Source organism: Diorhabda sublineata, chromosome 4 (assembly GCF_026230105.1).
Source record: "Diorhabda sublineata isolate icDioSubl1.1 chromosome 4, icDioSubl1.1, whole genome shotgun sequence".
In the NCBI taxonomy this organism is placed as follows: domain Eukaryota; kingdom Metazoa; phylum Arthropoda; class Insecta; order Coleoptera; family Chrysomelidae; genus Diorhabda; species Diorhabda sublineata.
This window is the reverse complement of record NC_079477.1, coordinates 23,610,613-23,623,906: the sequence shown is the minus strand read 5'-3', so window position 1 is coordinate 23,623,906 and position 13,294 is coordinate 23,610,613. Positions and strand designations below refer to the sequence as shown.

At 31.0% G+C, this 13,294-nt stretch overlaps 2 protein-coding genes across 2 annotated transcripts; one reads left to right on the top strand and one right to left on the bottom strand.

Annotated features, from left to right (window-relative positions):
* Positions 1-249: 249 nt before the first annotated feature.
* Positions 250-2,455, bottom strand: LOC130442334 (myosin regulatory light chain 2). Its single transcript, XM_056776353.1, has 3 exons — positions 2,251-2,455; positions 934-1,144; positions 250-882 (listed from the first exon to the last, which is right to left on the bottom strand). The coding sequence occupies exons 1-3, from the start codon at positions 2,251-2,253 to the stop codon at positions 485-487; spliced, it is 612 nt and encodes a 203-aa protein (XP_056632331.1). The 5' UTR covers positions 2,254-2,455; the 3' UTR covers positions 250-484.
* A 4,223-nt stretch (positions 2,456-6,678) lies between these two features.
* Positions 6,679-13,110, top strand: LOC130442664 (glutathione hydrolase 1 proenzyme-like). The gene is made up of 10 exons (XM_056776979.1): positions 6,679-6,763; positions 7,115-7,333; positions 7,390-7,607; positions 8,325-8,514; positions 10,709-10,906; positions 10,996-11,245; positions 11,307-11,497; positions 12,456-12,696; positions 12,752-12,865; positions 12,916-13,110. The coding sequence occupies exons 1-10, from the start codon at positions 6,750-6,752 to the stop codon at positions 13,057-13,059; spliced, it is 1,779 nt and encodes a 592-aa protein (XP_056632957.1). The 5' UTR covers positions 6,679-6,749; the 3' UTR covers positions 13,060-13,110.
* The last annotated feature ends 184 nt before the right edge of the window (positions 13,111-13,294 follow it).

Here is a 13,294-nt window from a genome sequence, read left to right as displayed (position 1 = left end):
GAAAAAGAAAAAAAAAATAATATTGACATTGCAAATATCATAAAGTACATTATATTGTTCAATAAATAGAATGTTTATAATTCTCTATTATTTATTTTCTTTCCTCAGTGTAATTGAAAAAGTTTTGGATCTTATAAGTCGTCTAAAAAATATAAAACTTTAGTATACGAGGCTAATTAGGAAAGTAGTTCGAGTTTAATATACCAACTATGAAACGGAAATCTAAAGTAGGTGAATAAAACTGTGGTGTATGAAACAAAAAATAATATATTTTTCAGAGCCGCGCGGTGTTAAGGCGACTAAATAAAATCAACTTAAATACATAATAAAATATACATAAAAGTACACACTTAAATCTCGTATGTTCACATTATGTTTGGAATAAATTTTACAAACACACCACACTTAAATAGATCTTGATGGTTTATCTATTCGATTATGTTTCTAATACTCCTTAGTTGTTATTGTTGGTATTTTTTGGTGTCTATGCTGCTTCGCCTTCTTCTTCTCCTTCCTTTTCTGCTGCTGTAAGGAGGGTAATGAGAGCTTGGGTGTCGATTCTGTTGTTATCATCGATATCCATAGCGTCGAAGGCGTCGTCGCATTCTTTGGCGGTGAATTTGTCTCCCCAGGTCATAAGGGCGTGACGGAATCGATCGCCGTCGATGGTACCATTCTCGTCGAACGATTTGAAGGCTTTAATGACAACTTCGTCATCGTCAGTACCACCGGAATCGGCCATACGGGTACCAAACAAACCCAGTAATTGAGTGAAGTTGATTGGTCCAGATGCTTCGTTGATCATCTCGTCTAGTTCTTTTTCACTCGCTAATTTACCGACGGCATCGCAAGTGGCTCTCAAGTCACTCTTCGAAATAATACCTAAATGAAAACCATTAAAAAAAACTAATTACATTACAAATTTCTTTTTACCATCTTTGTCGTGGTCCATTAGCTGGAAAGCTTCCTTGAATTCGGCTACTTGAGCCTGGGAGAACATGGAAAAGACATTGGAACCGGACCTCTTTGCTTTCTTCGAGGAACTTTTTGAGGACGACCTGGTTTCGGCGGCAGCGGGTGCGGGGGCTGGTGCAGCTTCTGCTTCTTCCTTCTTCTTCTTCTTAACCTTCTTTTCTTTATCCGCCTAACATACAAGCATACAGCTACTTACTACAGTTTTTTATTAAGCATGCAACAATGTCAATGAATAAAAAGCCATTTGTTTTTATATAAAAAGTATTTTAATAAATCGAAACGTTAAAAGTGGAAATATAGAATGTAGTTGTATAAAAGGTTGTAATTCGAATATTTTAATCTTTTAAATTCACTATTTATTACGAATTAAGGATAGTAACATTTTTTTTATTTATTGACGTATTTGAAATTGTAATAATGACATATCCGATCTATTTAAAATCAGGTAGAAATAATTGTGAATGATCCAGGTCACTTAAAATGTTTTTTGGCATCCTGCCAGATACATGGTTTAAAATATATCCTGAAATAGAACATGAGTTCATGTTACTATGTCCTATTTCGTAATCAGATTTATTTTTAGAAAATTTGAAATTGCGTATTTTAATTACAGGTTTAGTTTTTTCTTATATCTACAGAGTGGTATAGAAAATTAAAATAGAATAGACAAAATCGATTTTTGATTCATAAAAAGTAAAATTAAATATTTTTGAACGAATAAAAATTAATAATTTACGTAATAAGAACTAGTTTTTAGTATTTTCAAAATGTTGTATGCAATGCTAATATATTTTTATGAAAATAAAATATTCCTGTACCAAATCAAGAAGCAATTATAATAATTAGATGCAAGCATTTAATTATTATAGGTTATAAATATTATAATTTTTTGAAAACCATTGAAAAAATATCTTTTTTTTGCAAATAATATAAGTTTCCTCTATTTTCAAGGCTTATATTTTCTCAATTAAAAGCGTTTTGTTTATATATATATATATATATATATATATATATATATATATATATATATATATATATATATATATAGAATATAACAAGAAATATTTAATATTTTCTAAAAGAAATATGAATATTTCCATCCAAATTAGTAATAAAGGGGAAATGAAAAATTGTTAGACGAAAAAACGTAAATAGATCGTACGAGGTACACTTAATAATTTTTTTTTCACTGTTACACGTAAAAATTACAACACAAAACACTTGCACATAGTCACAGATACAAATCCAAATCTGTCTTCGTTTTGTTCAACTTACCATTTTTGTCAACGATGTTAGATTCTCCAATTAACACCCGCGACTGAGAGGAAAATCTCGAGTACGTTCTTAAATAAGTTGTCTCGTTTTCCCGGCGATCGGCGTCGCGACGCTAAACGCCGATGAGTTTGTTCTGCGCGCGCCATATATAGCTCCTGCTCAGAATAGATTTTACTCTTTTCCATCGCTTGTTGTATGAAACACTATCGTGGAATTCGGGGAGTCGTTTTCGGCCGGTGTTTAGATTCATATATATATGAGTATTGGAAATATATACAGGATAAGTTATAAGGACTTAGCATTCCAGTTAATCTGAGTTCGATTTGAATAAATCTATAATACCAATACAACGCGACTATAAGGGTTGAATTATCTCTTAAAAAAAATTTATATTCAGTCTAAACGAGCTAGAGACCTCTAATAATCCATTAACCTCTATCTTGTCGCACTTTAAAAACGAGAGGAGCTCTATAATAAGGCTAAAAGAACCTTTTTATAAAGTAGCATTACTCAAAATTAGAACAAGGCTATAAACTTGCTCCAAACGCTCAATAATCCCTTTTAAAAAGCTTTCAAAACCATCTAGATGAGCTTTGAAAATTAACACAGCTCAAGAATCAAATGAAAACAATTTTTTTATTAGGTAGAATCTCTCAACAGTAGAATAAGGCTTCAATCTTGCTCAAAAAGTTCAATAAACCCCTTTAAAAAGATTTAAAAATCATGTAGATCACCTTTGAAAACCTACACAGCTCTAAAATCAAATGAAAAGAACTTTTTCACTCAGTAGAATCCCTCAACAGTCGAACAAGGCTTCAATCTTGCTCAAAAAGCTCAATAAACCCTTGTAAAAAGCCTCAATTACCTTTGAAAACCAACAAATCTCTAGAATCAAATGAAAAGAATCTTTTTATTTGGTAGAATCCCTCAACAGTAGAATAAGGCTTCAATCTTGCTCAAAAAGCCCAATAAACCTCTTTAAAAACCTTTGAAAACCATCTAGATGACCTTTGAAAACCAACACAGCTCTAATATCAAATGAAAAGAACTTTTTCACTCGGTAGAATCCCTCAACAGTAAAACAAGGCTCCAATCTTGCTCAAAAAACACAATAATCCATTTGAAAAGCTTCCAAATCCATATAGACAAACAAAAAGAGCCGTATCAGTAGGTAGTAGCTCACTATAGTAAACAAAGCCCACAATCTCGCTTTAAAACCTCAACAATACTTTTCAAACCAAACAGGCTCTATAATTAAGCTAAAAAACCCTTTCCATAACCCGTCAATATTAAATTAAATTTCCAATCTTGCTCAAAAAGCTGAATAATCCCTTTTAAAAAACTTTCAAAACCATCTAGATGAGCTTTGAAAACTAACACAGCTCAAGCATCAAATGAAAACAATTTTTTTATTAGGTAGAATCTCTCAACAGTAGAATAAGGCTTCAATCTTGCTCAAAAAGTTCAATAAACCCCTTTAAAAAGATTTAAAAATCATGTAGATCACCTTTGAAAACCTACACAGCTCTAAAATCAAATGAAAAGAACTTTTTCACTCAGTAGAATCCCTCAACAGTCGAACAAGGCTTCAATCTTGCTCAAAAAGCTCAATAAACCCTTGTAAAAAGCCTCAATTACCTTTGAAAACCAACAAATCTCTAGAATCAAATGAAAAGAATCTTTTTATTTGGTAGAATCCCTCAACAGTAGAATAAGGCTTCAATCTTGCTCAAAAAGCCCAATAAACCTCTTTAAAAACCTTTGAAAACCATCTAGATGACCTTTGAAAACCAACACAGCTCTAATATCAAATGAAAAGAACTTTTTCACTCGGTAGAATCCCTCAACAGTAAAACAAGGCTCCAATCTTGCTCAAAAAACACAATAATCCATTTGAAAAGCTTCCAAATCCATATAGACAAACAAAAAGAGCCGTATCAGTAGGTAGTAGCTCACTATAGTAAACAAAGCCCACAATCTCGCTTTAAAACCTCAACAATACTTTTCAAACCAAACAGGCTCTATAATTAAGCTAAAAAACCCTTTCCATAACCCGCCAATATTAAATTAAATTTCCAATCTTGCTCAAAAAGCTGAATAATCCCTTTTAAAAAGCTTTCAAAACCATCTAGATGAGCTTTGAAAACTAACACAGCTCAAGAATCAAATGAAAACAATTTTTTTATTAGGTAGAATCTCTCAACAGTAGAATAAGGCTTCAATCTTGCTCAAAAAGTTCAATAAACCCCTTTAAAAAGATTTAAAAATCATGTAGATCTCCTTTGAAAACCTACACAGCTCTAAAATCAAATGAAAAGAACTTTTTCACTCAGTAGAATCCCTCAACAGTCGAACAAGGCTTCAATCTTGCTCAAAAAGCTCAATAAACCCTTGTAAAAAGCCTCAATTACCTTTGAAAACCAACAAATCTCTAGAATCAAATGAAAAGAATCTTTTTATTTGGTAGAATCCCCCAACAGTAGAATAAGGCTTCAATCTTGCTCAAAAAGCCCAATAAACCACTTTAAAAAGCTTTGAAAACCATCTAGATGACCTTTGAAAACCAACGCAGTTCTAATATCAAATGAAAAGAACTTTTTCACTCGGTAGAATCCCTCAACAGTAAAACAAGGCTTCAATCTTGCTCACAAAACACAATAATCCATTTGAAAAGCTTCCAAATCCATATAGACAAACAAAAAGAGCCTTATCAGTAGGTAGTAGCTCACTATAGTAAACAAAGCTCACAATCTCGCTTTAAAACCTCAACAATACTTTTCAAACCAAACAGGCTCTATAATTAAGCTAAAAAACCCTTTCCATTCAACATAACCCGTCAATATTAAATTAAAGCTTCAATCTTTCTCAAAAAGCTGAATAATCCCTTTTCAAAAGCTTTCAAACGACCTTTGAAAATCCAGCAATGTTAAAGCAAGGCTACAATCTTGTTCAAAAAGCTGAATGATTTTTTTAAGAAATGTTTCAAATCTATCTAGACGAACTTAGAAAATCACACAGTTCTATAATGAACAAAAGAAACTTTTTTTCGGTTCTATAGCAGAAAAAGCTTGAAAAACTCGATGATATGTTCTAAGAAGCCTCAAAATTCATCTATACCAGCTTTGAAAACCTAATTCAAGCAAAAAGATACTTTTTATTTGGAAGATCCCTTCAATAGTAGAACAAGGCTACAATCTTGCTCAATAATTCGTTGGAGAAAGCTTTCAAAACCATTTAGGAGTCCTTTGAAACCCACACTGCTCTATAATAAAACAAAAAGAGCCTTAATAGTTGGTAGAATCGCTCTATAGTAGAGAAACTCTACAATCTCGTTTAAGAGGCTTCAAAATTTATCTAGACGAGCTTTTAAAACATGAAAAGAGCATTTTTGACTCTACTATAAAATAAATGTGCAATTTCGCTGAATCCTCAGATAAAAATAGTCTTAAATGATTAAGGGGCTTTAAAATATGATAAAATTTCATAATTCGTGTGAAAAAAATCTGCAAACCATCTAGAATAGATTTTAGATTTACAAAAGCTCTACCATAAATAAAATGTCAAACATCTGACAATAAAAGCTGGTTTAAAAAATGTTGTATCATGAAGGACATTCTGTATAGCAAAATCTATATCAATTATACATATTTAAAACTAATTAGTGTGTAGTATTTAATTTTTTTCATAGGTACGATAATTATTTATAAGGAAATGATTCTTATATAACATTTATTGGCAACTTGCCAGTTTAATGTCTTTTTACGTATTTAACTATAGCAACAAGATAAAATTCGATTTTGTATACCGTTCAATCAATAACAATCAGTTAGAGCACCATCTAGGTGCCAGGGTCAATATTTTCTAGACAATCGATTTTATTAGCGAGAGAATAAAAAAGATCCCTTTCTGTAAATATATTCAGCTTGATTTTACTGTAAAAAATATAATTAGAATGATTTGAACATCAAATTGATCAAAATGGAGATGCACGTTATTATTATTAAGTAATTAAGTTAAAAAATGTTTTTGTTCATATTTAGCTTTACCAACAGAATAAAATTTCATTTTGTAACAATCAATAACAATCAGTAGTATCTCCATCTAGGTGCCAGGGTCAATACTTTCTAGACAATCGAATTTATAAGCGGGAGAATGAAAATGATCACTTTCTATAACTATAATTAGATTGATTTTAGTGCAAAAAATGTAATTAGATTTATTCGAACATCATATTGATAAGAATAGAGATGTAAGTTATTATTATTATGAAAATAACTTAAAAAAATGTGTTTGTTCATATTTAGCTTTACCAACAAAATAAAATTCGATTTTGTATCAATCTATAACAATCAGTAGTATCGCCATCTAGGTTCAAGGTTCGACACTTTCTAGTTAATCGATTTTATAGGCGGGAGAATGAAAATATTCACTTTCTGTAAATATAATCGGCCTGATTTTAATGTAGAAAATATAACTAGAATGGTTTGAATATCAAATTGATGAAAATGGAGATGTAAGTTATCGTTATTATTTTTTATTTAATATATAAAAATTGCGTAGTTAAGCATTTGAATTATAAGAAAATATTGCTTTTAAATAATAGTTACTAAAGATAAACTAACCTATAAAATTCTCCCTATCGATTCTACAAGTATATAGGTAGTAAGCGGTAATACTGAAAACGAGTTTTAATTAGTCCGGAAGATAAGATCAAAATAATTCGGTAAATCTATTAAATAATGTCACTTCTTCTGGTATAAACGTCAAATTTCACTTAAACATCAAATAGGAATTGTCAATTTGTTAAATGCAAATAGATGAACTGTTTAAAATTTGGTTTTTCCTTCTGATTTTCCATTAACAGATTTTACAAGAATGAACTAATGATAATATTGGCAATAATTCTATTGGTATTAGCATTTTATGTCGAAGTTTTACCAATCTATTACCAAAAAATAGAAAATGTGCGAAAAATGGTTCCTCCAGATCCAGTTAAACCATTGCCACCGTCTGGTTCTAAAATGTTATTTTTCAAAAAAGCTGCTGTATGTGCCGATGCTGCTCTTTGTGCCAAGATTGGCTTGTAAGCTTCTTTTTAATAATTTATTTACGTATTTTGTTGTGATAAACTTTTTCTAGAGATATTTTACAAAAAAATGGTTCAGCTGTAGATGCAGCTATAGCTGCTATGATATGTAATAGCGTGGTAAATATGCAAAGCGCCGGTTTAGGTGGAGGATTTTTCATGACGATATATAAAAAAGATGAAAATAAAACTTATTGTTTAAATGCGAGGGAAAAAGCACCACTAACGGCTAATGATAGTTTATATCAAACAGAAAATGCCACCTCAAATGGTAAGGTAGTAATTTATTACTTTTGAAAACATTTTACAGTAATTAATTCAATTTTTTATAAAATATTTGGGGATAGTACGATTTCCATAGCGTAGCAATCTGACAATGAGTTGGAACAGGCCAAAATAAAACGAAAATGAAAAATAAAATTTTCCGATATCTCGCTTCGCTTTCGAGATATCGATAGTTGAATTTAAAACCAAACGTTAGTTCGAAATTCGTTTTATAAAACAGATGGCGTTTAATACTTCATCTAGCATAAAGATTTTATCGTTTTAAATTCAACAAAAGACTTGTAACTTAACAAACAAAAGGTTTTTTTATTTAATTTATAAAAAAATATATTAAAAAGAACAGATTGTTGAAGTAATATGATTTCAATCATTTTTTAGAATGTTGTTTAGCATCGTTTATAAGATTAGATGTAGAAATATGCAGTTTCGAGCTTATCAAGCAAGAAGTAAGCTCCGAATGCTTTCAAAGTATAAGCCTCGTTGGGGTTAGGTTAGACTATCGATAACTCGCTTTGTTTTCGAGATATCGATAGTCTAATATAACCTAACTCCAACGAGGGTTCGATATCTTGAAAACAAAGCGGAATATCGAAAAATTTTATTCTTCATTTTCGTTTTATTTATAGTCGATGTATAAAATGACATAGTCTAATCCAAGCCTCGGAAATCGTATTCGTGCCAAATATTTCAATTATTATTTCAGGATCTTTGTCAGTTGGTGTTCCAGGAGAAATTAAAGGATATTTAAGAGCCCATGAAAAATTCGGGAAATTACAATGGTCTGAATTAGTTCAACCATCGATTGAACTATGTGAGAAAGGTTATCTGATAAACGATCATCAATATTCAAGTTTTTTCAAAAATAAACTCAATAAAGATGACGAAAATTTAAGGTAAGTAAGTAATGTAAAGTGAAAAAAAAATAACCTAAAATACTAAATGCCACGCCATAGTGCTACCAACTCACCGCTGTAGATGCCAAATCCAGCGTCATTTAATTTTCACCAATAAAATAACAAATCATAATAATACCCAACCTAACCTAACTTTCTGAACTATAAGGCGAACGAACAATGAATGAAAATGACAAGCCGTAATGTTGATAACTTCGTGTCAAAATTTCGGGCTATGAAAAGTGTTTTAAAAAAATTGGTAAAATAAAAATATTAAACTGAATTGGAGTATGAGATTGTAATCTTAATGGTATTTCTAAAATTTCATTAATTAAGACGTAATCTTAATTAATTGATTATTGGCAACATTGGACACACGATGCATGACACAATATAAAATGGCGTCTTAAATGAGTTACGTTCTGACGAATCTTAAACACAATATATTATAATTATTTATAATTTAAATAAATGAATATTATAACGACGTTCATGACCTATAATTTAATTTTATGGACGTTTTACACAAATGAATCAAGGTTGAATCAATTTGTAATTAGAGTTCAGAGCCCTAGATGGATCTGCCAGCATAACTATACATTAAGTTGGCAAATGTGATACAAAACTGGATAATTTAATGTTGATATACTTTGTACAGTTTCTCTTCATGAGTTATTATCGTGGTGTGTATAAAATTACGAACCTATCAATGTAATATATTTATTTCCAAATCCTCATTAGGACTTTTTTATCGATGACTTTCGGCTATAAACAATACTAAATTAACTGCAAGGGATTTGTTAATTTAATAAAATTAGGTTTAATTACTTGATATTGTTACGAACAAGTTCGTAAAATGGTTCCCTCGACCGACACTGTCCAGCTACCATGAAAATTTAAAAATTCGGCGAACTCGCGCGGCGCGTTTTGGGCAGCGTCTTTCACTTTTTTTATAAATGTCGGAACTCGTTTGATGTTTATTTGTATATATTTTTTTCAGTAGCAGGCGGTTTATTTAGAGTATTTCTTCTAAATAATTTCTAGGAAAGTCTATTTATTTATTTCTTTTGTTTCGTTTAATTATAGAACTTTGAAGAATTTTATTTATGTATATAAAAGATTTGTGTAAACGCAGTTAGTTGAGTTTTAAATAAATAGTCGTAGAAAAAATAACAAATTAGTGAAAGTAATCAAAGAAATTATTTATAAGTAAATTATTTCAAGTGTTAAGTGCAGTGTATGATGTTTAAATAAATTAAGAACCTAAGAGTGAGTAAGTGTTTATTAATTCACCCCACGTATAAAAAGAGTGTAAATAAAAACGGAAAACGTTACAAAATGTTACATTTTAATTTGTTATGTTTGTATGTAATATTTTATTCAAAAATACAGATTTTTTCAAGTTGTATTTTCACCTTTTTAATAAATAATGACAAGTTTTATTTAGATTATTATTATAATTGTAGGATATGATATTTCTTTTAAAACTCCATTTTTTTTTTCATAATAGCTTTGAAAATTTAATCTTTTGTGATACTTTATCTTGAAAAGGTGCCATTTTGAGAAATATTATAAACAAAAACATAAATTTGAACGTTTATTAGTGGTAAGGAACTGTCTGGAATAATTTAAATCACCCGCCATTAATTAAATTCAAATTTCCTGTATTTTATTGAGGATGTCATATTAGTAGTTCAAGTTCAGTCCCCAGTCGACGTCAATTTGGTTAGAACAAATAAAATTTCGTGATACATCTAAATATAAGTGATCTGTGATGTATCGTTCGGCAATACACTTTATTTCGATCTCACTGCTCGATTCGCGTTCGATTAGTAAGATTACTTCGCATAACAGAGCGTTATCATAATAGTTTTGACTTTTGACGTTTCACTTAGCAATTTCATGCCACACAAATTGTTTGTACTTGTGTGTTCAATTTGAAAAATTAAAAGATTTTAATAATTCACCAGTTACTGTTGTGACTAACTGACTTTTCATTATTCGAGTAGTGTTCAGTAAATACCACCATCAATCTGTACAACTTATGATCACGTGATATAAATCGCTTTCTGTTCGTGAATCATATTACAGAACGCAACTGTTGTTAGATTATTTAATGATGTTGGTTGTTACTTCCAACTCATAGATGGCATTGTACGTTATTGAAATGTTAATTCGATAATATTGTTTAAAGAGAATGGTTTATTGAAGACGATGGTAGTTTTAAGAAACCTGGAAATACTGTACGTCCTTCTAAGCTATGCAATTTTCTTAAACTGTTATCAGAAAACGGTCCCGAGGATTTTTATACCGGAACTTTAGCAAAAATGTTCTTAGAAGATGTACAAAATATAGGGGGTATCATATCAGAGCAGGATATGCGTGAATATGAGTAAGGCGTTATTATTAATATATTTTATTTTGTTTTTTTGTTTTAGTTTTATAGACTAAAATAATTTCATACTTAAAAATTGTTTTAAGTGTAGATTGGTTGGACCCGATCGAAACGACGTTACAAAATGGCGATCATATACATACATTTCCCGCGCCGGGATCTGGAGCTATTCTAATATTCATATTAAATATATTAGACGGTTTCAATTTGAATAGAGATAGTATAGATGGCGTTGATAACACAGTTCGAACGTATCAAAAAATAATAGAAACGTTCAAATATGCGTACGCCAAACGAACGAAACTGGGCGATCCGAATTTTGTTGACATGAATCAGGTGGTTAAAAAATCTTTTTAAAAATTAAAGAATTTGTTTTGTGATTCGATTAATTTCTCAGATAACTCAAGATTTATTATGTAAAAAATATGCCGAGAGCATAAGACTCAAATTGAATAAAAGTGGTACGAGCTCAGATCCTGATTATTATGGAGCTAATTTTTTTTCTAAAGAAGATCATGGTACTGCTCATGTTTCGATTATTGCTGAAAACGGTGACGCTGTTTCTGCTACGTCCACAGTAAATATTTAGTAAGTTTTACTAACACTTGTAATTACGTGGGCTGCTACTTAAGTTTTGAGATATGGCAACACTGATGTGAACATGTCAAAACTGACATTTCCATCATGAAATTTGACATTTTACACATAATGTTTTGTGATACGACTGCTATTTGAGTTGTTACTGATACTTAAACATTCATTTTTCTCCAAAATGGAATTGAATTGCAAACGTGTTCATACGATTATTTTTTATTACTTTCGACGTGGGCTAAACCATTAGCAATGTACCAATCATCTTGCTTCGACTTTTGGTGATCGTGTTTCGCTGATTTTCCAAATTTCAATCACGGTCCCACTTCGCTACAGGATGAATTTCGTGAATGCCGTTCAAAATCGGCTGTTGTGCTTAAAATTTTGCGCAAAGAAATGCTCCATGAGTCCATCCAGTCTTCCAAGACGAGCCGAACCGAGATAATTTGATCGTGGACTAAGCACTTCGAAGCAAATGGTTTTCTCGAAATAACTGGACATCTCGTTACCGTTCCATTGGATGAAAGTAGAGCGGTCAATTATGTGTGGTACACCAGCCAAAAAAAAATCAGGGAAACCAATCGCAGAATTAGTTCAAACAAAAACGTTTTTGAACAGTCAAAACATCGATTTGATGGGTCATCCGCTGGATAGACCTTGTTTGGTACCCGATGATCTCTTCTTTTTCCAGAACATCAAAAATAAATTGCGAGATTAACGTTAATCTATATTTGAAGAAGTGGTTCAAATCACATGTTTTGGAGGTACCTCAATAGGAATGGAAAAATGCTTCGACAATTCAAAAGCATGCAAAAGGGTATGGATCTTAATGAAGAATATTTTGGAAAACAATAAAGCCATGTCCAATAATAAATATTTGTTTTTATTTATCTGGAAACTTAAGTAGCAACCTTCGAACAACCAAATTCTCTACAACATTTGGAACATCTTTTAGTTTTGGAGCCGGAGTGACTTCAAAACAAACTGGAATTATATTGAACAGCGTCATGGATGATTTTTCTTATTCGCATTTGATAAACTATTTTGGGTTAAGTGGATCACCCACGAATATAATGCAACCTGGAAAACGACCTTTTTCGTCCATGATTCCGACTATTATAACCGATAGTTGTGGTAATGTTAAAGTGGTAATAGGAGGCGCTGGGGGCCCGAAAATTATCACGTCAACCGCTTTGGTACAAACCAAAGTTTTAAACTCACCAAATAATAATTTATTTATATTGTTTCCAGGTGTTAATTAGGTTACTTTGGTTAGGAGAAAATATTAAAGAAGCTATAGATGCACCGAGAATTCACCATCAATTATTTCCTATGGAGGTGCATTACGAATATGGTGTTTTAAAGGTTTGTAACTTATAAAAACTTGTTAATGTGATACAAATTAATTATTTCAGGATGTAGTTGAAAAATTAAGATCTTTGGGCCACGAGATGAATATGAAAACAGAATCTATTGTTTATGCTTTGTATAAAGACAAGGACAAAATAGTTGGAACTACCGATAATAGAAAACCAGATGGTGGAATTTTCGGAATATGAAACTTTGTTTTTTAATATTTATTCAGTTAAATATATTTTTTACCAAATCTTTATTGTTGTTTCTTTTCATGATGTAATTAATTTATGATGAAGAGACACAAGATGAAAATTTACTACAACCACCAGTAGAATGTTGCAAACAGGTATTTTCCTTGTTAGAAAAGCAATTTCATGAATATATTTTGATGTCAAATCAACTACCTAACGTTTCATTATAATATTCACACCCTACAGA